General features: G+C 44.7%; 6 protein-coding genes across 7 annotated transcripts; 2 read left to right on the forward strand and 4 right to left on the reverse strand.

The window, feature by feature from the left end:
* Nucleotides 1-322: 322 nt before the first annotated feature.
* On the forward strand, nt 323-8,052 carry LOC122616335 (bone morphogenetic protein receptor type-2). The gene is made up of 6 exons (XM_043791750.1): nt 323-577; nt 3,943-4,098; nt 4,165-4,389; nt 4,451-5,020; nt 5,084-5,907; nt 5,966-8,052. Exons 2-6 carry the CDS (start codon nt 4,047-4,049, stop codon nt 7,004-7,006), a joined length of 2,712 nt encoding a protein of 903 aa, XP_043647685.1. The 5' UTR covers nt 323-577; nt 3,943-4,046; the 3' UTR covers nt 7,007-8,052.
* LOC122616337 (clumping factor B) lies at nt 1,712-2,631 on the reverse strand. 2 transcript variants are annotated; one of them, XM_043791753.1, is made up of 2 exons: nt 2,455-2,631; nt 1,712-2,389 (listed from the first exon to the last, which is right to left on the reverse strand). In XM_043791753.1, the coding sequence occupies exons 1-2, from the start codon at nt 2,464-2,466 to the stop codon at nt 1,835-1,837; spliced, it is 567 nt and encodes a 188-aa protein (XP_043647688.1). In that variant the 5' UTR covers nt 2,467-2,631; the 3' UTR covers nt 1,712-1,834. The 2 variants fall into 2 exon arrangements, with proteins under 2 accessions (XP_043647688.1, XP_043647687.1); XM_043791752.1 differs by having other exon boundaries at nt 1,712-2,392; nt 2,455-2,627.
* Nucleotides 8,053-8,132: 80 nt separating the features above from the next.
* Nucleotides 8,133-9,955, reverse strand: LOC122616336 (cytochrome P450 302a1, mitochondrial). The gene is made up of 4 exons (XM_043791751.1): nt 9,378-9,955; nt 8,628-9,229; nt 8,367-8,564; nt 8,133-8,280 (listed from the first exon to the last, which is right to left on the reverse strand). Exons 1-4 carry the CDS (start codon nt 9,925-9,927, stop codon nt 8,161-8,163), a joined length of 1,470 nt encoding a protein of 489 aa, XP_043647686.1. The 5' UTR covers nt 9,928-9,955; the 3' UTR covers nt 8,133-8,160.
* Nucleotides 9,956-10,361: 406 nt separating this feature from the next.
* LOC122616887 (UDP-glucosyltransferase 2) lies at nt 10,362-12,546 on the reverse strand. Its single transcript, XM_043792471.1, has 4 exons — nt 11,713-12,546; nt 11,241-11,650; nt 11,062-11,174; nt 10,362-11,001 (listed from the first exon to the last, which is right to left on the reverse strand). Exons 1-4 carry the CDS (start codon nt 12,369-12,371, stop codon nt 10,435-10,437), a joined length of 1,749 nt encoding a protein of 582 aa, XP_043648406.1. The 5' UTR covers nt 12,372-12,546; the 3' UTR covers nt 10,362-10,434.
* A 125-nt stretch (nt 12,547-12,671) lies between these two features.
* LOC122616105 lies at nt 12,672-25,855 on the reverse strand. The gene is made up of 4 exons (XM_043791405.1): nt 25,468-25,855; nt 14,900-15,062; nt 14,709-14,830; nt 12,672-14,653 (listed from the first exon to the last, which is right to left on the reverse strand). The coding sequence occupies exons 1-4, from the start codon at nt 25,480-25,482 to the stop codon at nt 13,577-13,579; spliced, it is 1,377 nt and encodes a 458-aa protein (XP_043647340.1). The 5' UTR covers nt 25,483-25,855; the 3' UTR covers nt 12,672-13,576.
* On the forward strand, nt 24,795-25,473 carry LOC122616106 (protein dpy-30 homolog). Its single transcript, XM_043791406.1, has 2 exons — nt 24,795-24,944; nt 25,028-25,473. Exon 2 carries the CDS (start codon nt 25,035-25,037, stop codon nt 25,329-25,331), a length of 297 nt encoding a protein of 98 aa, XP_043647341.1. The 5' UTR covers nt 24,795-24,944; nt 25,028-25,034; the 3' UTR covers nt 25,332-25,473.
* Nucleotides 25,856-26,346: the final 491 nt, after the last annotated feature.

The following is a 26,346-nucleotide window of genomic DNA, read 5'->3' on the forward strand; positions in this document are numbered from 1 at the left end:
GGGAGATTCCACATAAGAAATGCATGGTGCGGGGTGCGGGCGCACCCATCGTGGCGTATACGTTATATTTTTATTAATGCACAGTAATGAGCTCAACAAGTGCTCAACTCGCTCTCCTTCTCTCTCTCCCCACCTCATTTTGCCATGCTCTCATTGGCTACTCCACTCTCGCTCCAATCGGTGGCTCCGCCATTCCACGCTTCGTAAATACGCGCATGCGGCTTCTTCTTCGGTTGCTGAGCGGCGAAGAGCGGGAAAGAGCAAAAGTGCGAGCAGAGCAGAGCGGAGCAGCAAACCGCATTCATTCCTTGAAAGTCGGCGGGCGAAGGTGGGCGCGCTGCGAAAAATCAAACGGCAAAACGGCAGAAAGGCAAAACGACCCGCCTATCGAGCAAACTTGTTTAAAGTGCCATAAAAAAGCCACAAAAAAGAAGAGAAATAAAACAAAAAAAAACTGCTGTGCAGAGCAGACGCGACTGGCGCCGGTGCCCCAATAAAGTTTTCGCCGAGTTTGCAATAAATAAGTAATACAACTTAAAGTGCAAGTGCAGTGCTGGAATAGCGTTCTGAATTAAGTGTAAGTGCTGCTCGCAAATTGGCGTTAAAATTAGTGCAGAATAGTGCAAATGTTTTCCGCAAACAACGCTGGAAAATGTCTTGGAAAAATCAATTTTTTACTCCACTCTGCGCAAGTACACACACACAAATACGCAGACTGGCGAAGGGCAGACGGCGGGTTGGGCTGGGCCACCCACCCTGGCAGAAAACTCAGTCTGCTCACAGTACAAATGCACTGTCAGAAATGTACTGGACATCCAATATCACAAAGTCGGCATATGTTTTTGGAATATAAACGAAACAATTACGTTCGAGAAGTAGATAGAGAATTTATCCATTTGTAGAATCAAGGGCCATTGAAATGAATTTTATTTTCGCTACGTGTTTAATTAACAAACAGCACATTTGTTCCCTGTGTGGAAAAAAGTCAACAAGAGACCTCCGAATCCATACCCATTCACATTCCCTTCACCATTGTTGTTCTTCATGTCCTCCGTCTGCATGCACTTTTGTGTTTTTGCATTGATTTTCCACATCGTTTTTTCTGCCGACTGTCGCAGCTATGCCAAATGCATCTGCAGCACGCAGATGTATCCCGAATGACGAGGATGGGGTTGAGGATGGGATTGAATATGGGATTGAGGATGGGGACATGGACAAATGCACACGCAGCACGCAAAAAGTTAATCAGGCCCCAAAGAACAACAAAACACACTGACAGCGAAGGGGAAAGTGGGCATGAATGACATTGCGATAAAATTAACTATTAACTTACATAAATTCTAAATTCTTCATTCCGATCAAAATTGATTCAATTTAGGGAAAAATGGAAAATGTATTGTTGCGAGATTTCAATGCAAGATAGCTTTCAGACCACTGGGCACACCCCAACAAGTGTAGGGTATCGGGCAGTACTTGCAATTAACTGGCGCCGTCGGCTATCGTGCGAGAGCAGCCGGCGGGTACCGCCTCCTCGCCCGCGGGTGCTCCTCCGGCCCACTCCACGGCCACGGAGCACTTGGTACAGCGCCAGTAGAACCTGTTTTGGCGCGCCAGAGACGCCGCTCTCTTGCTTCTCGAGTTCGATTCTCTTTAGGTGCGCATTTGCTGAAAGTGGAGAAAGGAGAGGAGGAAACCAGAACCAGAAGCGAAATGGGAGAAAAGAGAGGCCAGAAATAGCGTCCCTTTCAAATTATAATTACTCTATAAATTGAACATTATGAAATGCATGATACAAGAAATATTTCAGCAAAATGGAATAGGAACATTGGTCAATCTATTCGGAGCCATCCTTATACTGGGCTCTATCGCGTCTACGCATCCTCCAGAGCTTCTTCTGACGACTGTCACCAATAAAGTCCAATGGTGATTTCGGGAGTACTTTCGACTTGATGGTATTCAGTTGGGAGTTGATCATCGTGATTAAAAGTCCGATTGCTTTGACAACCGACTCCTGATCATTTGGATCCACCTCCAATAGGGCTTTTGGGATTTCTAGATTTGGCGAATCCTGTGAGGAATCTGATGAGTCAGATGATGTGTCCTTGTCCCCTTCCTCCTCATCGTGATCCACCTCCAATAGGGCTGTTGGTAATTCTAGAGATTGCGAATCCTGTGAAGAATCTGATGATGTGCCAGATTCCTCGTATGGTGATGTGTCAGTTTCCTCGTATTGTGATGTGTCAGTTTCCTCGTATTGTGATGCATCATTGTCCTTGTCTGAACCATCAAAATCATCTTGCGACTCTTCTGATGAATCGGAATCCGCTTGCAAACTCTTCTTCGAGTCAGAGTCCTCAGTGGGGTCCGAATCCTTATTGGTACGACTTGGCTTCTGCGTGAAAAGTGGTAAATGAAAACGGAATGCGTACAGGACACAATTAATCATCACTTTACCATATTATTCATCTTTCACGAGAATTGCAAAATAGTTTAGCACAATAACGAAGCCCAGAAAATTCACGGCAATCCAGAAAATAAAGTAAGCGAACACAAACTGTCCGCTCATGACAATCGGGTTTAGAATGAAGAAATTAGTAGGGCACTCTCGATAACATCTAATTGACAAGTAACTCTCAGACTTCTGGATAATTCGACTTTGGCAACCCTATCCGAACTGTGCTTGAGAAATAATTGCTGAGTAATTCTATCAGCTGTTAGTTTTTTGACAGTTCAACAACCCTTAGCCAGAGTTGTCACCTTATTTCTGTATAAACCATGGCGCAATAATCTAGTATTAATTCAATACTAATAAGCATTTAACATTTTGCTAGAGATTTTGTAAAGCTTAATGATAAACACAAGTTCGTAATGGAAATGGAAATGAACATAGTACGCACATTGGCTTTCATTCTTCATTCATATGTAGCAATTTCTTGAATTGAAAATGCCATAAATAATTGGCGTAGATAGCGAACGCGATTTCATAATCGCATGATAAGTCTATCGTGAACTTTCTGATAAAATGCTTATCTTGAATTTGAATTTCATGCCTCGTCACCCACAATTAACCCAAATGTCGCCGATGCAAATTTGTTACCAGCTTGGCATAAACACATTTTTTACTTCCAACATATATACATGTACACACATATACATATGTATAAGACAAACTTACATACGTACCCTATAATTGGAGCGTAATAAGTTTAACCAGCCACATAATTAATGCCGGCAAAATTTCTAATCAGCATTCAAGGGGAAACGAGTGAGGTAGAGTGTTTTCAAGAATGCGTGCGTATGTACATACCTTTCGTGTGTGGACAAGTTAATGGATGATAAGGGGGATAAATTAAAGTTAGCTCAGATAAATACTACACAATTAATGGTACATAATATGTACTACATATATATAAAGTCACAGTATTCAATGCGAAAGTTATTTGAAGTGTATATGTTTGCTGCATTTATGAATATTCCCAATACGAAATGTTCTGCACTGCACTCGAACCGCAACTGAATGATTCCTATTCTGGCGGCGCCTGGTTCCAAATGGGTTCCAAAGTGCAACCGTTCCCTCGAGACTTGGACTTGGAGTGGTGGGTGGGTGCACGTCGTTCCCCCATTTGATCCCCATTCCCCCAGCCCCCACAATCTAGAGAGACTTCGACGGAGACGCTTCGCGATCGGTAGTGTTCGATTGTGGAGCTGTGCGAGTATTTGAGTATTTGGGTCTGGCCATTATCATCGGCGGTTGACTTGATATAGTCGCAGAGCTTGCGAATTGTCATCGCCGATTGATACGCGAACCGAATGTGAGATTTTTGTGGAGGGGAGCAGCGGTTGGAAAGGGTGCGAGTGTGGCCCGTCTATTGATAATTCTTGTGTACATGCTTTTTATTCGGAAGAGACAGAATAATATTTATAATCTTGTTGTTCTTTTAGCACCTTCTGGTTGTACAAAATGCCGTAACATTAGTCAGCAACCCAAAAGTCAACGCCATCGAGAGTAAATCATACTGAAGGTGGTTTTGAAACGGATTCCAGACATGAATTGGGCTATCTACTTTTTGTTGGCCTTGATATCGCTGGGCAGAGCAAGTGAGTACTTTTAAGACTTGTTATCTATAGAATGTTTATGAATAGAATTTTTTCTGTCTTAATTAGCACCGGTGCCCAATCGCCAGTATAGCTGCATGAGCTACCAGGAGGACGACAACTCATTTCACGATGACGACGGCGACCAGGACTCTAGTGGCGAAGTGCAGGAGCAGCAGTTGGAGTCCACTCCGGTTCCGAGCGAGCCACATAGACGCACCTGTCCCGACGGCTACACCTTCTGCTTCACCATCTGGAACCAGACGGCCAATGGAGCTCGCGTTGTTAAGCAGGGTCAGTTCATTAAAGTGATTTCTGATTTGGCTCATAACTCATGTTTAACTCATATATTTAGGTTGCTGGAAGGACAACACGGATCGCACTTCCATTTGCAGCCAGTCGGAATGCACCAGCTCGGCTCCCACTTCGAAGACCAGTTCTCTGTACTACTGTTGCTGCTCGGGAGGATTGTGCAATGCCCAGTATGCCGTGGTAGAGCCTGCACCTCTGGAACTCGGCTCCAATGAGGGAAGGACGGCGATCACAAATAGGGCCACAGAAAAACAGCACCAGTCCTTTTTGGCCAGTACAATGCTGGGCCTTGCCGGTGGACTCACAGCACTCACCATCGGCATCATCCTGGCGGTTCAATACTGCCGTGGGGCCAAGGAGAAGCCGGAACCGGAGGAGTCGCCCCTGGCACCATCGGGTCCGGGCTACAGTTCCAATCTCCGGAATGTGGACAACATGAATTTGATCGGTATGCTCGGTAGCGGCAAGTATGGCACTGTGATGAAGGGACTGCTCCACGATCAGGAGGTGGCGGTTAAGATCTATCCCGAGGAGCATCATCAGTACTATGTGAACGAGAGGAACATCTACGCCTTGCCGTTGATGGAGTGTCCCGCGCTGCTGAGCTACTTTGGTAAGTGTACCTTGGTATTTTCCCAAAATATATTCATTACATGTCCTTAAATCCATTTTACAGGCTACGATGAACGCTGTACCATGGACGGTCGGATGGAGTATCAACTGGTACTATCGCTGGCTCCCCTCGGTTGCCTCCAGGATTGGCTGATAGCCAACACCCTGACCTTCAGCGAATGCTGTGGAATGCTGCGATCTATCACGCGAGGGATCTCGCATCTGCACACGGAACTCCGGCTGGGGGATCAGCATAAACCCTGTGTGGCTCATCGGGATATCAACACGAGGAACGTGTTGGTCCAAGCAGATCTCAGCTGTTGCATTGCGGATTTCGGATTTGCACTCAAGGTGTTTGGCTCCAAGTACGAGTACAAGGGCGAGGTGGCCATGGCGGAAACGAAGAGCATCAATGAAGTGGGCACCCTGCGCTACATGGCCCCAGAGTTACTGGAAGGCGCTGTAAATCTGCGGGACTGCGAAACCTCGCTGAAGCAAATGGATGTCTATGCCCTGGGCCTGGTGCTGTGGGAAGTGGCCACCCGCTGCTCGGATTTCTATGCTCCTGGACAAGCAACGCCTCCTTACAAAGCTCCCTATGAGCAGGAGGTGGGCTCCCATCCCAGCTTCGATCAAATGCAGGCGTTGGTGGTGCGGCACAAGGCGCGTCCCTTATTTCCCACCGGCTGGGGTGGAGGAGCAGCAGCCAAAGTGGTGCGCGATACTTGCGAGGACTGTTGGGATCATGATGCGGATGCTAGGCTGACCTCCTTGTGTGCCGAGGAGCGCATGCAGGAGATGTCGACTTTGAGGCCACGAGCACAGGCTCAACCTGCCAGTCCACTGCTGAATACCAACAATCTGGTGGCCAGCCCAACTGCGGAACAGGTAAGAGTCTTAGTCGAGAGTACTCCAATAGTTACTCAGTGTATGAATGATTTTCCAGGGAATAAATACTATAACCACGACGACAACGGCGGCTGCAGTGCACCATCAGATGAGCTCCGACACCACGGGACTTATACAGCCACCTCCCAATCAGCAGATACCTCCAGCAGCCTTGGAGCGAGAGAAGAATCACCTGAGCTACCCGCAACAGCAATTGCAACCGTATCAGGGCAGGAATCCCTGCCAGGAACGCAATCTGGCACCTATGACAACGCGAACTCCTCCGGTTCTCGTGGAGCGGAGCAAGAAGCACAGTTTCCAGACGCAGCCTCAGGAGAACTCACTGTCCTGCTTGGAGCATGATGTGAGTGTGGAGGAGCTGATAGCCAGTCATCATCACCAGCAGCAGAAGAACACGATTGTCAGCGCAGGTGGCAATGCCAACTCCTGCTTGGGTCAGGGATTTCCCAAGCAGCAGAACACGGATCAAAAACTGCGGGGATGGCATGGAGTAAGAGCCCTGATCCACAAGAAGCTTTTCCGCAAGGAGCACGCCGAGGAGCTGTGCCGCCAGTTGCAGTTGGGCGAGGAGAAGTCCAATCTGGTGACGGCTCTACGTCGACCGAACAACCTGGATCTTAGTCCGCGCCTCGATAAGCCTCCGCCGGTTCAACTGAGGAGTGCAGAGCAACGGTCGGGAACTCCGGCTCACATTGTACCCCGCTCGCTGTCCAGCAGCCTGATCAAGCACATCAACGGGAGCACCAACAATAACTCCATCCAGAGTCATGGTAGCGAACTGCAGACCCTCACCCGTCCCGCATCGAAGCGAAGACCAGGTCACCTGCGCACCAACTCCCTGATGGCCACCACTGGCCAGGGTCCTCCGACGGAGCAGCAGATGCGTCGTCAGCACAGTCTGGAGGTATTTCGTGAGGTGTTCAGCGGTCGGGGGAGCAGCGAGAGGTTGCGGGATCCCAGCGAGCGGGTCAAGACCCCGGGAGATGTGCCACCATCCGTACGGAAAGCCAGGGCCAGCAAGACACTGAGCTTGTACGACGATCGGATGATGGACTCTTCCCTGCTGAACATCCTCTAGCATGAGGAGGTTCTGCTGCTGGAACTATAAACTGATCGAATGCAGCAGAACAGCAGTCCACACCCATATCTCATCCTTCATCGAACACATATTCAACGAAAGCCATAGAGCAGAAGACTTGAATCGCTTCCTGGAAAAGTCTTCTCACAAATCAGAAGGATTACGGAACTTTGGTTTTCTACTCAAAATTCTCTTCGATTTCAAATCAGAAAAATTACATTATTATTTATCAGGAAACATATGCACTGTCACTGGCATCACACATCATTATTTCTAAATGCGCCTGGATTGACGATTTGAAATCGAAAGAATTTTGTGAAATGGAAAACACAAAACAGGTCCTAGAAACAATTATTTTTCGAACATAGTAGAAAGACAGTATGTGTATATCTGAATGTATTTTTTCACCAATCATCCTAGCGTGTAGTGCGGCAAACAACCAAAGTCCTTATAGGTTAGATCAGACTAGAATCGTACGAGTATCAGTATATAGCAGTATATAGCCTACATACCACACACTCACATATATTTTTGACTGGATCTTGGACGAGAGCGAAACAGGTAGTAGTCTATATACTTTGTATATGTGCGGTTTTCACTCGAGTTGAGCTTAAGGCAAGAAGGGAGTACAGAGAGTAGGGATTACAGATTGGTCGGACCACTTTTATAGAGCCATATATAGAAACGAACTGCATTACGAGTATATATTTAACTAAACATTGTACTGGAATATGTATTTAGTCAAGCATAATTACACACTAAAGCCCCCGAAATGGGTTGTCAAGCCGAAAACATGTATACAAAAGGAAAAAGCACAAAATACTCGAAGGAAATATGTATCTGGTTAACAAAATAAGCAATCTTCTGTGGAATGACAACCCACACGCCCTTTGTTCGAGTATTTGGCAACCCTATCTACATAGTATACCCCTTTGGAAGAATTTTCGATGAATGCCTTTTTGTCGTTCTCTTTAGTACTTAGACCAAAACACCCGCAGCCTTTCAATCACATTAAATGCAAGTCTAGTTATATATAATTTACACTAATTATAATTATGAACTAATTTAAAATAATTAATAAACCAATTATTTAAAAGTGACGCAAGTCGGGTATCTCAGTCTTAATACTCTGCCGACTTATGTATATATAGTACCTATTCCCTACGCAATCGCAGATCAATCAGCACTGGAGCATCGGGTTTATTTATCAACAGGGTCTTGACATCCATCTCATTGTCGGATCCGCTCCAAATCAATTCGTATTCACGCAACAGCTGAAAATGCAAATCGATTCCATGGAATAAACAAATAAGCATTATTTGGGAGACCGCAAAGTGCTGATCTGTTTCCGTTCGCTCACCCTGAGAAGCAGAATGTGCATATTCTGCTCCGCCAAACGGCGGGCTATGCAGGCCCGCATTCCGTGGCCGAAGGGCAGGACCAGATAGGGATTCAGGGCACTGCGGTGCTGGAGCCAGCGATCTGGTTGGAAGCGCAGGGGATCCCGGAAGTGCTGCTCCAGGCGGCAGGCTACCATGTTCTGGGTCACCACGGTGGTCTGGCCAGGGATTACACTATTTAGATACACTATTTATGAGGAAATATTTGTATATGCACTTACCCCCTTGGGCACAAAGTAGCCACTGAAGATCGCATCCTGGTTAAGAATCCTACCCACGCCCACGGCAATGGGATTCAAGCGAAGTGATTCCTTGAGGACAGCCCTCGTATAGGTGATATCAGTTCGTAAGGCATCCATGGATAGCTCATCCGTGGGACACGGAAGCACTCTCTTGGCCTCCTCGTGCAGTTTCTGCTGCACCTCCGGATTTCGAGCTATGTGGTAGAGCAGGAATGCCGAGGCATACGAGGTGGTATCGATGCCAGCCAAGAGTAAGTCTGCAGCAGTGCCCACCACATCACTGCGATCAAGTTCGGGATTCCTTATATACGCCGAGATCAGTGAAGATCCCACTGAACCATTCCTTACATTCTCCTCCACTAACTCCAGAGCCACTGCCTCCATGTATGATTGGGCCTGGCTTAGTTTTCGAAAACTAGGTGTGTCCAGGAATCGCCACAGTTGGAGACCCTGATCCGTGGGCAGAATGCAGCTATTAGTGGTCTCCGCTGCATCCATCAAGCGGGTGGATCGGGATTCAGAATCTTGTTCCTGGGGAGAAAAGGACTGCAGACGGGCTCCAAAGGTAAGCAGACAAGTTACTAAAAAGGAAAGTGGTAGTTTTACTAAAGTAAGTTCTTTAACCAGAATATCTATCTCGGCTAGTGATCTAGATCGCAGATATGTCATATGCCACATTCTCCATTTGAAACTCAAATGTTTAATTTATTGCAGAAGTAATGTACTCACATTCCAAATTCAGTCTGGTGAGCTTGGGCAGCATATCAATGGCACCACCATCGCGAGATTCTTGCAGAAATCCAAGGAACTCCTTGGTCACTCCATCCACTTGGCGAACGAAGTTCCGCACACTCTTTGGAGCACTCAGCTCCTTCTGCACCTGGGCACGTATACGCCACCATTCCGGACCATTGGTGGGCAACAAACCGGTGGTTTTGTAGACTTCCGGCCTGTTCTTGCGATATTGGGCCAGTGCCAGGTGACTTCTCCTCTGCGGACAGTCCCGCTCGTTGAGCAGTGAAGCTATGTCCTTGGGATCGTACAGCCAGACGATGTCCTGTCCTGGAACTATAGTTTCCCGCACAATTGCGCCATACTTCTCATACTTATCCTGGCCGGCTTGGTGCAACCTTAGCCAGGAATAGCATCCGATTCCGGGCAGGTAGTTGTATAGATTACCCATTCCAAAGGGTCCTCGAGGTCCTGGAATCGCCTGATACGGCTTGGCAAAGGTGCACTGCCTCGAAGTGCAGCTAATCTTCAACAGTTTGGTCAGCATTTTTCGTCGATTCTCCGTTCTTTTCGCGGCAAATTCTCGAAATATACTGAAGACTACGTGGGTCTGAGGGTTTTATTGCCGGCTCAGCATTTTGGAAAAAGGCATAAAACGTAGTTGTGCCTACCTGTGGTGAACCTACCTACCTGAGTGGGACTTTTCTAGGTGTTTTCACTCTTAAACTTAAGAGAATAAAAATGGAAAAAGATTATGGCCATATAGAAAAGTATACTTTCGGGCTGTGAGTGTATACAGATTTTGTCTAAAATTATCTAATCTAAAAAACCCCAACCTTAGCATTACCTCATGTTTGATTTGCATTTTAATTGAGTTTTCTCCAAATATGAAATTTTACCAAACACATCATTGTATTAAAACATGTAGGTCAAAATCCCTAAAATGGGCTTACACAAATTAATGACTAGATGTGGAGATCGTTACAATTATTTATTGGCAGTCTTATTTGATCTGTTATGGTACATAAAAATACACAAAATATGAGGCAAGCATTTAGTCTACTTTCTTCTCCTCGAGGGACTTTTCTTCCCCTGCAAGGAGTTGCTCCTCTCCCTCGAGAATCTCTCCATCTAGATCTTCAATTAACTCGGTGGTTTCTAGTTTGAGTGTTGTATTCATTGGTGTGGAGTTCGTTGAGCTCTTTTTTGACTTCTTTCGTTTTTTGGGTACTTCTCCTTTGGAAGAAAGCTCAGCTTTGGATCCCCCATTGTAAAGGACGAGGACCAAGTTGCCCACAGATACCAGCGCAGCCAGGAGAATTATGAAAGGCACTGTCAGGACATCTAGGGAATTGGCCACGAAGAAATTTTGGGCTAAAGCCTCGGTTTGTGCGAAATGTTTAAAGAATCGTGGTTCGGCGATAAGTTGTTCCGCATGCCATACGGCCAATTCTAGAGGGGATTGCGGACGAGTGCGGAACTTCAACTGGGCCTGGTAGAGGGCACTTGTGAAACGCTCTTCATCTAGGATTCGTTTAAGGGCACCCGACAGGGAATTTTGATCAAGTTCCTTGGCCTGAAGCGCCACTCCCAAGTTGCGTTCCATTACACGTTGGGCATTCTGCAGGATAATAATATCATATGATTTACTATTAATATTAGAAATATCAGAAGTACTCACATTAAATTCCTCTAGTTTAAGGGGAAGCACAATGACGGGCACTGCATTGTGAATCGCCTCCTGGAGACTGAAACTATCTCCATGATTCAGGAACCCCTTGACGTACTGCATAGCTGATAGTCAAGAGCAAAAGTATGTTTCTTAATCTTTTCAATACGTTAAACCCTACAAAAACCTACCCAAAATATCTTGCTGTAGTGATTGATCCACATGGAGCGTCAAAAGATTCGGTTTCTCAGCCGGCAACTGCTGCAGTTGCTCCACATTCCATATAAAGCCACAGCTGGGATTGGCTTGAATCATGGTATCCACTGCTTTTAGTCCCTGGCCATTCATATACTCGATGTAGGGCATATTGATGTAAACGATGCCATCGCGGAACTTCTCTGTGAATTCTCGTATATACGTGGGCAGAGGTCTGGACTCGTTTTTGATGTGGAGACCACCCACCTCGATGACTCCGGGCGGAAGATTCTGAACATAATCCAAGGTGGGATGGGTATTCAAGAGCACTAATTGTAGAGTGGGAGAACCATTTTCCGTCTTCATTAGGCTATTAAGAACCGGTCGTACTACCACCAAGTGGATCCTAGGGATTAAGATAATTGAATATGACCACTGGAAATAGTAGTAGATGATTTCCGAACTCACAGTGACTCTGAAAAGTACATGATGTGGTTGTGAAGGCGATTCCAGAAGCCCATTTTCTTCGGAACTTGGCTGATATAGTGCGGTATTCTGGCCGCATTGATAGTGTTTTCCGCTTGCAGCAGGGACATAAGGTCCGGGGTAAGCTTACCAGCACTCAAGCCCAGAACTGGCTTGGAACGCCAGCCGCTAACCGCATCCATGAGGCACTCAATGCCCTGGGTGACATCCGTAATGATCAGATCAAAGTCCGTGCTCAGATGGGCGGTCAGCTCCGGCAACTTGCTGCTCATGGAATCCGAGTTCAGGACAGAACGGCAGCTGCCCAAGAGGACCTCGTACCACACCAGCAGCTGCTTGAGGGTCACCATATTCTGGTACTCCCGCGGCTCCTCGAGGAGGAAGTGCTTCTTCATCACATCGTACTCGTTGTGCAGATGGTAGTACAACAGACCGTCCACTTGCTTCTTTGGCTCCGGATTGGGCGCTGTACTGATGACCACTAGGGTATGACCTTTGGCCAGCAGGGCGTCGAAAAGGGGCTTTGACCAGCCGGGATTGTTGTGCTTGGCCGTGCTCACCAAGCACAGGATATTGGCGGCCTCCAGGGAGCAAATGCTTCCCAAAAGCACGAACACCGGGAGTAGACACAAGGCCCTCATTGCTCCACTTACTTTCCACTACTGAGTCACCTTTGTGGGCTGTTTGGGTGGCTTCACCCGATAAGATTCACCGGGTAATGGTTTGTCGCGCTGATAAGGTTTCACTCGGATTTGTTTACCCTCGATATCGGTGTGATTATGGGAACAAGAAACCTACCGTTCACAACGAACTGAAGTTTTATGCATAGACTTACTCAGTTGGGAAATTAGTTCGTTTAATCAGCCAGCAATATTTAAATTTCTCATAAATAATATGCACTAAATAGTTATAATTTAAATATATATTTTTATTGTCTTTATACTGCTTAACAATAACATTTTTCGCATTACATGGCTAAAGTTTTTAGGCAACGGGTATTCATTCTTCGGAAATGAACAGCTATTGGCCAAAAAACGGCTATCGTTATTTTTTATTGGTATAAATTACGCTAAGGGGCCAAATGGGGAGCTCCAAGTGATGAACAGAGATGTTAATTAATTTACTTTTTGTTAATATGGCAAGATTAATACGTGAATCGATTTCTCCCCAATCACTTACGCAATCTACATTTTGTGCGGCAGTGAGTACCCCAAATGAACTTATTCTAAGCGCTAATTGCACAGTGTTTCGATTTATAAATTATGTTACATTTGGATGTGATTAAGCATTAAATTAATTAACACAGATGTCGTTTTCTTTTGAGTGTGTGTGTGCGTGCAGTACAGATAAAGAAAAGAGTGGGACCTTGAGAGAGGAAAGCTCTAAGCGTGGTTATATGTACAGGTTAATCGTAAGTGGTTGAGGTTCTATGGTTAGTTTTGGTGCCTCGTTGAGTGAGTCGGGATTCGGGTTACGTGCAGCACCTGCATTAGAGTGGGTCGATTTACGCAGTTTGGGTGGTCTTACTTAGTCCTTGGAAATCATTTTCTAGTAACTTTTTTCTAAAAATCTATAGGTGTAAGCTTCGAAATATCAATTTGATTAAATACTGAATATCCATTTAAAATTTATCACATGACATAAATGTTATAATTTCACTACGTGGGTTTCTATAGAGCTTAAGTTTCTAGCTTCTGTAGCGAAAAGGTATATGCCATAACCTACAACTCAAAATTAACCAGATTTATTCGATTTCTAACCCCTAAACTCTTCGAAGAACCCAAAAATTGCTGACAAAATAAATCGACCCACACTAATCTCCATGAATGATCCTATTCCCTACCATCTATTCGTTGACCAGCTGCGCCGGACCCGGCGAATCGAATGGCGCTCCATTGGCGCCCACAAACTGGTTGTTATTCCGATGCACGAATCCCCTGCCGGGAGCTGCGTTGTAGTACACCACCCGCCGGATTCCGAAGGGATCCACGTAGCCAAAGCTGCCCGCTCGTTTTCCGTCCGCCGGATTCGTTTCCTCCTCGTGGTACTGCTTGGGCAGCACATACCGGAATCCATTACGGGTCGATGCCACGCCATCGTATTCGGAGGCGGACAATCCCTCGAGGTGATTGCTCTGGACTGGCCTTGGACGCAGGCGTCTTCGGTAGGTGTTGGGCAGTGGCGGAAGAAGTGCCGACTCCAGGGAGTTCACATCCACTGGGGACTGCGGAGGCGGATAGTAGCCATATCCCGTGGACGTGGAGGACGTGGCTGGCGGGGCGAATTGATAGGCAGGGGCAGCGAAGGGCTGCGGCGTGGAGTAGCCATACAAATCCCCGCCAGAAATGGGCGCTGGTGTGCTGGAAACGATGGCTATGGGAGCTGGAGTCGGACGCGGACGCAGACGTCGCCTGTGGGCACTCAGTGGAGGTAGCATATCCAGTGATGGAGGTCTGGCCGTAGTGGAGCTAATAACCGAACCGAATTGTCCATGGCCGAAAGCTCGATCCGCTTCCGCGTCGTACACATTGATGGCATTCAGTTCCACGTCCTGGACAGGGTCACCATTGGAATGGATGTCCACCAGTGGGCCCAGCGGCGTGGCCGGAAGGGGCGACAGTAGCTGATCCCTCGCCCGCGGCAGCTCATCCGGATAGTGATCGAATCCGAGCTGTGATTGTGGCTCAATCTTGGCCGCTTGTTCGGGGGGCAAGTAATTCAGTTTGCCGGCGCCGGAATCCTCGACGTCCAGCAGAGCTGGTGGTGGATATGGAGCAGGAGTGGTGGTGGACGTGGTGCTGGAGATGTAGCCATAGCTGGGACGTCGATAGCTGCCCAGACTGTTGGCCGTAGATCCCGAGGAGCCGCCATTCACTAGGACACCCGATTGAGCTGGAGCCGCCTTGGTGGCTTTGATGGCGTCCTAGGAAGAAAATATATTTGAGAAGTTATTTAATTTAGGATTTAAATAGAGTTACCTCAACGGCCCTTCCTAGGCCCACGTAGATGGTCTTGGACTTCAGTATCCTGTATCCCTGCTTATCGGCGATGTAGTCCTTCTGTCGCAGATAGCCCGCGGCATCGATCCAGGCCTCAGTTCCTGTCGAAAGCAAACTCAGTTATATAAGTTTAATGAACTTTCCCGCCATAGAGAGCGTTGATCAATCACCAATGACTGTGCCATCCTGGAGCCGCTTCTCCTTGCGAAACTGTCCGCTGTCCGTTTGGAAGCGGAAGTAGCGCTCCGGTCCCTCGTCCGTCTGGATATGGTATTGATTCGCACTGGGAGTCTGGCTGCCAGATGCAACTGCTGCCAGGGCCACCACAGCCAGCTGAAAGGAAAGTTGCGATGAGTTGTGAGCATTGCTTTTATAGGGGGTAATGTAACGAGGATTGGTCACTAATCACATCCGCCGGCAGCTGCCCCAAACCAAAGCCGGCAGTCATCAATCCATTAACGGCTTTCCGGTGGGGCAACTCATGTCCAGTGAGAAATATATTATATGTTTTATGTTTATCACAAAGTATTTCATATCATTGGGATTTCCCACCATTATTTTCGGTAAAAGCAAAAGAAAAATAAGCACCACACATAAAATAAAGATTACATTGTATAAAATTAAGTAGACGACATTTCTCCCAGTGTGTGTGGCACGTTTCAGAGTCAAGGTGACACTGGACAGAGAGGAATCAATGGCACGAGATGCGGTTGTGCAACATTTCAGCAACCGCTTGCGGAAATGCAGTATGTGAAAGTGTTTTCCACGGCATCAACGCCGCCACCAGTAGCAGCTGAATCAATAACAACATCAGCAGCAGTAGCAGCATCAGCATCGGCGAATCGAACCGGTTCACGTGGCGTATGCGTAATGCAGATGACTCGATTTGGTTTTACTTGGGATTGGCATTATACCCGATTTGCCCGCGCTCATGGTTAAGGTTGGAGCTCGAATAATAATACTTCTGGCAATTATTCTAATGTGTGAGCCACCCGCACGTTTAATCATTTACGCTTCAATTACTTTAGCATTCCGTCATAAATTTCCATGGGCTAAAAAGATGGAGGGGCTTTGATGTGGGTGGAGCGGCTATGAGCCAAGTTTACTGGCTAATTTCGGCAGCCGCTGACATTTTTATTATAATTTCGTGCTCGTTTGGGGCGATACTATATGTATGTACGTCTTGGCTCGACGCAATTTATGGCGCTTTAATTAATTGTTGTTGGGACACTTTTCAGAATAATCAAAATAATTGAACCGCGAAGAATGAACTTTCCTTAAAGGGGGAACTTTATTCGCCCCACCTTTGTAAGATATGTGCATATTATATTATTGATTTATGACTCTAATAAGTATCGGCTGTCATCTGACTAAACTTGGCCATTAATCATAATTTAAGGGAAAAGAAATTACATCAGCACAAAAATGTAAGTCCTCTGAAACACTTTTTTGTGTACTCCTACAATTTGATGATTCATACTACCCATTGTATATTTAAATATTAAATCCTTATTGTAAGTTAAGCATATAAGTAATTCATGTAGTAGTCATTATGTTGTTTCCAACGCAGCTAATTGAATTTCCACCTAAAACAATGACATAATATAACAACATAAATCTGTCACTTTCCCAACCACTCCCCCAAAAAAACCTTAGCAAATTGCCGTCTAGTTCGCGTGTCTGAGTCGCAGTGCCCATAACTAAAAGTATCTACAAGCCCCGTGCGAGCAGATGGAGATTTATTTGATCGGCCAACGCAACGACTGAAATTGCGAGCAAATTATTGCGCCTGTTTCCGCTGTGTTTGGCCACAACGAGAGTAAAAGTGGCCACCAGCGGGGCTACATCTCTCTGAATGAAATTTTCTGGCCCGATTTGGGAGCCTGGACTGCCAGTTTTGAAGCCAACCGGTTGGTGGCTCCGTTGGCGGGACTCCACTGTGCAACATATGTTGCACATTTGGAGTTGTTGCCGCAGAGGCTTTGGTTACGTGAGAATCGCTCGAGATGCGGCGAACTCCTTTTGGGCGCGATCAAAAGTGGAAAATCACGTTTTCCTTGGCGCGCAATTTTGTTTACTTTATTGTCAGTCGTTTGTTGTTGTTGTTGCTGCTGCCTGTCGAAACGGTAACAAAACAAAAAAAAAAAAGAGTTTCTTTCCGTTGCGCAACCATCTCGCCCCCGCAGCCTCTTCACCCACTTTGGGAGCCCCTTTTGTAACTTACGCAATCGAAAATTGCTCAGCTGACCCCAAAAACCCGAGCTGAACAAAGAATTCTGCAAAATGCTAGAAACAAAGCAATCATAATTCCCCATTGTTGGTGACCTTCGCCTGATCACAGTTCACTTTTTAATTAAAACCCACTTCAATTACGATCACAGTTCGCTCCAAATCCACCAGAGATGATAAATGAAGCAAAGAAAATTCCAATTTTATGTTAATGCTTTATTTTTGCCTGCATTCTGGGCACGAACAATGAGCTAATGAAGCCCATCGCCTTTCAAATCGATCCCCATAGCCGACATACATACATGGATCGTATTTGCTCAGTTGGATTGGTTCCGATTTGGTGGTTTTAATTTTGTTTTTCGGGGAGTGTTTTTGCATACTCGCTGGGGAGTGCATGTGGTGATGGATTTCTACTCGGCTATTTCCCCGTTTTCAATTTGATTATGCGGCTGATGGCTGCTTCCGCCTGGGGGATGGATGCCGTGAATCATGTGGCATGAAAACCCACAGAAATCGACTGTGGAAAATTCATGTTGTAGTTTGGGTGTATGAATGTCCAGCATGGCCAAGTTAAATAAATTATTTATTTTCCAGACAAGTAGCATGAAACAGATGGCAAGAAAACCCACAGAAAATATTTGCATGTAAACAAGAAAAATTATGCTGATTCATATTTAGCGCCGTTTTGGATTTCGAAGAAAATATTATTTTTCGTAATAATCAATGAAATCGAAAACAGATATCCAAAAATGGAAAATCCAGTTCCAGCTAATATCAAAAGACTCAAGACACGAACTTACAGAGCTTTAGAACAACAACGATGAATCATTAAAAAGGTGTCCCCCGCATAGATATAATCCTATATGTTCATTTGATTCAGCAAACTTATTTTTAATAAACTCCAATGAAAGAAGATATATAATGCTTATATAGTAGTCAAAAATTAAACGAAAGACTTAGGACGCAAACTTGGAGGACTTGAGTCATTTAATTTCGTGTTTAAGCTATTTATTTAAGATATAAAAACTGAAAATACTTCCCACTGAGCGGGGACTTTTATATTAATGTCAAAATCGTATGAAATAATAACAAGTCATAAACTTCGTGTCAATAATCTTGTTAAGCCCCTCAGCTGCTAAGCGAGGCAAATAAAAATTTCTAATTGCTCAAATTCCACAAACACAGCAGCCGCGCAAAACATGAAACCCTATATTCAGCTAATGAAACATTTCATTAGGCACAATCAATTCCAAGAATGCGACCCGCCAACGGCAACCGGCAACTATTGAATTACACTAAGAGCAGCCGAAACATATTTCAGTGCCTCACGGATGGAAAACACCCACTCGGATATTTCGCAAGGGGCAAAACGGCAAATCGGAGGGGAATTGGAATTCTGACTGACAGCTCGCTGTCAGATTTCGAGCAAAGTCCGCAGATTTTTGACTGTGGGAAGCAGCTGAGAAACAACAACAATCTGCCGTACAAAATTGTATTAAATTTCGTTAGTTGTTTGACTTTTCGTAACTTGCAAAAAATAATACAACAAAAAACTAAGCAACAAAAAACTAAAAGAGTAAAAGCCAACAAAAAAGTGCTTGCCTTTTTCGGTCAACGATTTTTTGGCTGCGGCATTTCCTGTTTGTCTTGGAGGCCCCGCCAAAAAAAAGCACTACATACAATATATAGGAACATTGTAAGCAGTTATACAATCCACTTAATGGTGTCTACGATCAGCAGCCATGCCTTTGAGCCAGGCTCCAACTATGGCCAAGTTAAGAGTGTGGGCTCCCAGAACCCGCCCCTGAATTGAATAACCAGCGAATGCGACCACGCAGCGAGCTGCCTGTCTTGTTTGTCCCAGTCGGAGTCACTTCATCCGATCGTCTGGGGTCCAAACCACTACCGATAGTTGATTTACAGCCCCTAAGTAACCCAGTTTTTCGCCGGACAGCTGCTGCCTGATGCTAATCTCTATTTATAGAACTTACCAGTCAACTGCACGCAAAGAATGTGCAAATTGAATCGGATCTCACTTTTACTGAATTATATTAGAATATTTATTTGCTAGAATAATTAAACACTGCGGATGGAACAGTAGTAATATTTAATGATATATTTCTACAATTATATTTCTACCATTATATTTATACAATTATATTTCTTGCAATTATTCAATAATAATAAAAATATCATATTAATATTTATTTATAATTTACGAAGTATTCCTAACTCGATCCGCTTAAGTTCTTGGCACAACTCGCATCCATCTAAACCAGCTCTAACCACATTTTGCACTGCAATTTATTGCATCATTGTAAAGCTGCTGCTCTCCATATTTGTGGCACTCGCGGTGTGATAACTCGATTATTCGAGTGAGTGTTGCGTAGATGGGTGTTGTAATTTGAAAAGTGGATGCGACGTGTAAAATCCCCAATAGTCACGCATAGAACGAAGCGAAGTGAAACAGAACGGAACACAAAACACCAGAATGGAATTGATAATTAAGCGATAATCATGCAATTGACATGCACCGGGCGACTGTCACAACAAATGTTCATCACCGAGAGCCATAAACAATTATTGAAGCACAAATGGTCATATGCATATGGTTTATGTGTGCCGCCCCAAAGCGGCAAGGTCATCCAGAAGCGACAAACGTGGGCGGACCACTCAGGGGCAGAGCTATGAACTCAACAGAAATAAAAACAAACAGCTGGCAACCGAAGCGGCGCCAAAGTTTTCCACCAGGCGACACTTCCGACACATTTCACTTTTGTTCGGTTGACACAATTATTAAAATTGCATAATGAGTTACACAGTTGCATAACGAGAATGAAAAGCGCACTAAACAAGTTGATTTAATCACAGTTTTATGTTTTTTTTTTTCAGCTCTGCATAGCACCCACAATTCAATGTAGAGCTGACCATAATTGGAAATCATAGCTAGTGGTATAAAATGTAATTTATATATTTCGTAGTTTATGCATTTTTTTATGGATCTGAGGTGGAGTGCAGATAATCAATTACACAATCAGTTCATAACTTAAAGCTTTTATATATTTCTCGTTTGACAATTCTGTTGTTTTATATATTTAAATATTATCTGAGAAGACTGCTTGCTTTTAGGATTCTACGATAGATAAGTTGCCCAATAAATCAGTTGCATAACAAGAACCTGAGCCAGACAGCGTCTGTTCTGGGCGCCTTCCGTTCTTCCGACGCGGCTGCGCCCAATTTGCCGAGGCGTGAAAGAGTGGAACCAAGCGCAGTGGAGTTTCTGTGAGTTGATCGGCGTTGGGTAATGCCCCATGATGAAGGTCGACATCTGGTGGCGGGGAGTCGATGGAGAGGAAAAGTGTGGCCCGCTAACCAAGTGGAAAATCCACCTGATGTGGCACCAAACGGCGCCGCCAACTGTTGATTCATCCAGCCATCTCGGCCAGTTCGTGTCTTAAGTCTTTTGTTTTTCGCTTTGGCTTTTTTGCGCGTCGCTTCGCGCTTCGTCGCCAAAAATGTTTCCGCAATTTGGCACTGCACTTGGCACTTGGCAGTTGGCGGTTGGCAGCTGTGGGAGCACTGCTCCTCGTCTGCTCCAATTGGGCGGCGATGGGCAACCCAATCGCAGCCCCAGAAACGGTGGCCAAAAATGCGAAGCAAATCGTATCGAAATACAAAATACCCCAGCCGGCTGACATTCGGCCCCAAAAGAGAGTGAAAGCTGCACGAGCACATTGCTATCGCATTAATTTTCAGCTCAGCTGCGACTTCGATCCGACTTCTTCGACTTACTTCGACATGGGCCAATGCAGGCAGTTGTTCATTGCTCGCTCGTGTTTTAATTTCGTGTTGTATAAAGTGTTGTTTCACCCCACCCAGCCCCCACTCACCAACCAATTTTCATTGTCAGCGTGCGGGCATGCAACCACCTAGCCTGGCTTCTTTTTTCAAAGCCCCCTCAAATGCTAAGGCGTATTTCATAATTGCGCCTGAGCTGGGCCTCCGAAAAGCCAAGAGTCCAGAGCCCGATGCACATATCAAGCGAAATTAATCATAGTAATTGCCGGCGCTGGATTCGACTCTGTTTTGCGCGCTGCGTGTAAATGAACTCCAGCGGAAAGCGTTTAGCTGTGTGGGAAAAGCCGCATTTTTTGGCAGCCAGCTGTCCCTGTTCGGGCGCCATCTGTGTCAGCGGTATATGCAAAAATGCCAGCTATGTGTGATAATTGTTTTGTGTTTTACTTTCGAACCGCTGCACTTGAAAGAAATATATAGCAAAATAAAGCTTTGTATTGTGAAAGTCCTTTATTTTCTATTATTTGAAATCCCAACTTGTTATGTTATACCATTTAAAATTCTTAATCTGTATATATTTGTAATGCAATGTTTTCCCATTTTGGTGATCATTTTTCACCGTGTGAAATTTCCATTGCCACTGGGTTGGGAAAATGTGAAAAAGGGCCAGGCCAGGCCAGGCAAGCCGACTGACTTTGGCATACTTTCGATGCCAAGCGGATTGATTAGCATCTACAGTCCCTCTGCAGCTCCCTCATCTGGCATTCAACTGGCGTCCCATGCGTGGGACTCACTCATATTATACGCTGGGTATCTGTGCATATATTTCTTTTTCTTATTCTCCCCGATCAACTGGCGACATTGTTCCTCGCTCGCTGTCAGTTCTTGTGTGGGCAAAAGTGCCTCTGATTGTCGCTGCTTGCCAGCGTGGTTGCCTCGTTTGCACTCTAACAACTGCGAACTGTCAGTGGCTAGATAGCTTTATGTGCATTAAAAAATTCGGGGCGTTGCAGACAGAAGTGTGACAAGGAAATGGAATTGTGTGCCGAAGGATTTCAAGCCAACACCCTAAGGAAATTTAAATAATCATAATGCAAAGTCAACAGAAATTCCATACCTAAAAATTAAAATAAGATATTTTGAGCTGAACTAGCATGGGCATACTGCCAATAGTTATTACAATAGTGCTTAAATTGTTTAAATAGTTGCAACTAAGAAAGCTAGTTTACAAATGTATTGGCTACAGCGAAATAATCACTATAATTATATGTACTATAACCAGAAAGAGCTCATTAATATTGAAGCATTTACTACCCGTACTCACATAGGTGACCTAATGGATTAATTGCCGCGGAGTCTCACCCAGAACATCTTCCCACATCACTCACTTCTCACTTCTGAGGTGACCCGCCACTTATGGCTGTGACCGCATTTGGATCCGCTTCCCATTCGACTGCAAAACAGCAGCTGTTGCTAATTTGTTAAGAAGGCCATTAAAAAAACAGTGCAAAATTCACCGGCGTGTGAACCATAGAATTCATAGAATTCAGTCGAGTGGCCAAGTAAATTAGCCACCTCCCCTGGACGAAGAGAAGGAATTGGGTCAGTGTCTGGAGTAAAACGATATCTCGATGTGTCGGCGGAATGTGGCCAGAAAAAAGTTGCAGCATCATCGATCGACTCTGGCCAAAACAGTTTATGGCCAAATAATTTATGCGTGAAATGCAGAAAAAACAAAATGCGAATTAGCCGCCGGCAGGGGCGGTTCCATTTGAAATGATATTTAATAATGGGTAATTGTGAAATGAAAAACATGAGAAACAGAAATCAGACGCCCATATATCAATCCATCTGGGAGAGTCTTGCATAATTATCATAGAGCAACTAATCTGTTTTTATGTTTTCAGCTTACCTTTAAGGTATCCGAGGCGAAGAAAAGTGCGAAACAAAATGGCAAAGACAATTTGAATTTATTTTTGTCACTCTGCCATCTCCCTCGTTTTTTATTTTAATTTTATTTGGGCCAGGCTATCTCCCTCAAGGTCGCATAGATAATAAAAGTAAAATGTGGCAAGTGATTCCACTGCGCTAATTAATTCAGTTGCTCTAATTCAGCCCTGCTCGGTTTTGCTTTTGTTTTCTTTCAATGCCCTAGAATGGGGTGTGATATATTTATGAGCCGATTTGTAACCAAAGGGAAAGAGAAAACCGGACCCATCAAAAACGGAGTTTTATTTCTTAATTATGCATTTCTATGTTATTATTATATATGTGTGTTGTGTTTCTTTTATTACTACATATACTAAAACCTTTTATTTCTCGTTCACTTGGGAAATTTGAAGGAACTGCATTATAATTTATTTCAAATATAAATAAAATCCCACCCCTTTTAACAGGACCCAATACCTACCATTAAAGGGTAACCCAATCAATGTTAATTTTATAATTTATTGTTAATTTAGGGTAATCACATGTTCGATTCCCCAGCGAAACCAAAAATACTCTTGTTTTTGTTTTTTGGATTTGTCTGTTTTGGCTTTTGATGCCGTTCAAACTGATTTGCATATGCTGAGCTCGATCTCTTTCCTTTTCTTATCGCTATCTTTTTCTTCCCTAGAGACTTTCGCAATTGTGGCTGCAGTTGGGTATTTCTCCCCACTATTGTGCTGTGTTGTGATTTGCTGGCCCTTTCCGCAGTTGCCTTCACAACTAACCAGATGTGAGGCCCACGTGCTGCTGCCCACTTCAAAGAAGATACAAAGATACAAGATACATTGACTGTCTTGGAGTGCGGAGTATCTGAATAGCACATAATCGTCTGCGTCTGCGTCATCATCATCATTATGATCATCGTAAGATGCCAGTGACCTTTGGCGGGCTCTTCATTTCTCTAGCTTCTCTTCGCCGATCGATATCTGGGCAAGCCTCCATGTAATGCACGATTTTTGTGGCAACCGAATGATTGAGGCCTTTGAAAACAGTTAAGGAACATATAGTGTTGCCCCCTCTGTGTTTGTTTTCTGACCCCGCTTCTATTCGTATTCAAATTTCTGGCGAAAATTATCTGAAATATGGGTCAAAAACTACAGGTTTCTGGTTTCTCGCAGCGAAATATGTGTTAATCACTTCCCATGAATTATTCAATAAATTTCGCATCAAAAAACAGCGACAAATCTATAGAGGAAGGTGCGAGTGAGATGGCGTGCAGATTTATGTGATTTACAGGTGGCAATTAAGTTTAAAAGTGTTGCCAAACATAAGCAAACAATTTAGCAGGCGATTCTACATCGATTTTACGACTCTCAGAACACGTTTACATCGCCGACCACTGACGACTGGATTATGGCACCCCACCTATCAAGGGTTACCTAGTTACACAGCCAGCTGGCTCATTTTGAAATCAAACTCAGCTACAAGTTTGCAGAACGGGGGGACGTTAATTTATGGCCATTGCACTTGGTCCCCTTTAGCTTAATTAGTGGGGGGCTACTTGGTAGCCACTTAGGGGATAATTGCCGTGGCTAATTCCGCGACTTTGTGTTTGGCTAACCCGTAAAACAAACCGAACGCTGCTCCTAAATCTTGGCCGCTTCACATAAATTTTGGGTCGAGGTCAGGCGGTTATCTATGGGAAGTATGGGCTGATTTACGACCCGACTGTGGGTGATTGAATTTCGAGCCGAAAGCCGGCGACAAAGTGATGGGAAAACTCTGGGTGACATCATCGAAGGCACTCAATAGAAAACCAAACTGCATTCTTTGAATATCTAAACATGACCTAGTTCTTAGCTCCACGCGTAACATATAAATATACATAGTTACTATTTTTTAGCTCCACACTTAACATATAAATATAGTTACTATTTCTAAGCTCCACACTTGACATAAAAATATAGTAACTATTTCTGATCTCCACACTTAGCACATAAATATAGTTACTATTTCTAAGCTCTACACTTAACATAAATATATAGTTACTATTTCGTAATATTAACGGTTGTAAGGTATTTTGAAATGGGACAATTTATAGCTGTCACTTAGCATGCCAAGACTTTTATTTCAGTAGCTTGTGGAAATAAATCCTATGGCCTATCATTTTCAAAGCAACATTCACAGCAGTTAGAGCTCAGTTAGAATTGAAAATTAAAAAAAAAAAGCAAACTAAATATTTGTATATTTTCTAAATAAACGGTGAGAAAAGTTCAGAATAACAACCTCATATTTCTGCATAAAACTGAATTTACGAATAAGGAACTTATTGGATTATCCCTTAGCCCAACAATGCCAGTCTCCCCGGGAGAGGCGGAATTCAATGGCGGCGGAGATGTGGCCAAGAACGACTCCAACTCGCAGCAATCGATGGAGGGAACCAATGCATTCGCCGCCTGCCAGAAGCCGCGTCCGGATGTCAGTTCCATGCCGGTGCGCCAGTATCTCGACCAGACAGTGGCCCCCATTTTGCTGCACGGACTGCAGGCTTTGGCCCGGGATCGACCCAGTGATCCGATCAGCTTCCTGGCTACCTATCTCTTGAAGAACAAGAACCGCTGTGACGAGATCAAGATGGATGAAACCTAGTTACCCTTGTCTTGTTCCCTTACTGTTTGACTCCTTATGACGCACTGTATGCCGATTTTTAGTTTCGCACACCAAAAATTACGCTTGTACACAACTTATCGCTGATTAAAACTGATTAAAGCTGAAGGCCACTTACCAGCCACGATTTCATGGTGATCCTTCGGTGCTTTCGTATTAATATGCCGATTTAATTTGCAATTTATTTGCCGTTGGCTTTTCACGGCTTCGTACACACGCACAAGATTTTCCAAATTATCTATTTTCTCAGCGGTTGCCAATTTCGGCAATCCTCATTATTGGCAATTAGCCGGGAGGCTTTCAATTAGTTCCAGCTCCAGCTGCTGGGCTTTTTGTTTATTATACAAATATTTATTTTTGCTTAACACTTCCGATTACAGCCCACGCTCGTTGCAATCTGCGATCACTGCTATACTGCTATACTGCTATTTCGACGGTTTTGAATTTCAGTTTGGGCCAGGTTTTCGATTTCAAACTCGCGCTCGTGTGTCTGGTCGACTGGCTGGCTCGTTTGCCACTAAATTCGCAGCGAGCTTAGTTGACGGTTTAAAAACTTCAAATTCGAAACCGCTTCGGTTCAAAAGCGAGCGCCAAAGCTTCGGCTCTGGGTTCGTCGTATTTTTTTGACTCAGTCAGTTCTGCTTGGGCCAATTTAATCTACTTTGGGGGCTGGCTCTCCTCTCGAGTAAGCCGATTTCTCGGTCTGAGGCCCACCCGCAATTGTCACGCGCCAAAATCGAAATGGAAAACTATATTCGTATATGCGGCACATATTGCATAGAATAATTACATCTAATTGCCAGCGAGCTGGGTCTAAAGATCACACCACATCGCTGGTTCGGTGCATCTCTGGGCCAAAAGTGTGATCAATACTTCACTCATTTTCGAAAGGGTTTGCGAACGGCCTTGGCATGTTGGATCTTGAAGTGCGAAGCAGGTTCAGGCCGATGTGGAGTTAGATAACTTGGCGTCTCGACAGTTTCCGATCAGTATAAAA

This window comes from Drosophila teissieri, chromosome 3L (genome assembly GCF_016746235.2).
Source record: "Drosophila teissieri strain GT53w chromosome 3L, Prin_Dtei_1.1, whole genome shotgun sequence".
In the NCBI taxonomy this organism is placed as follows: Eukaryota; Metazoa; Arthropoda; class Insecta; order Diptera; family Drosophilidae; genus Drosophila; species Drosophila teissieri.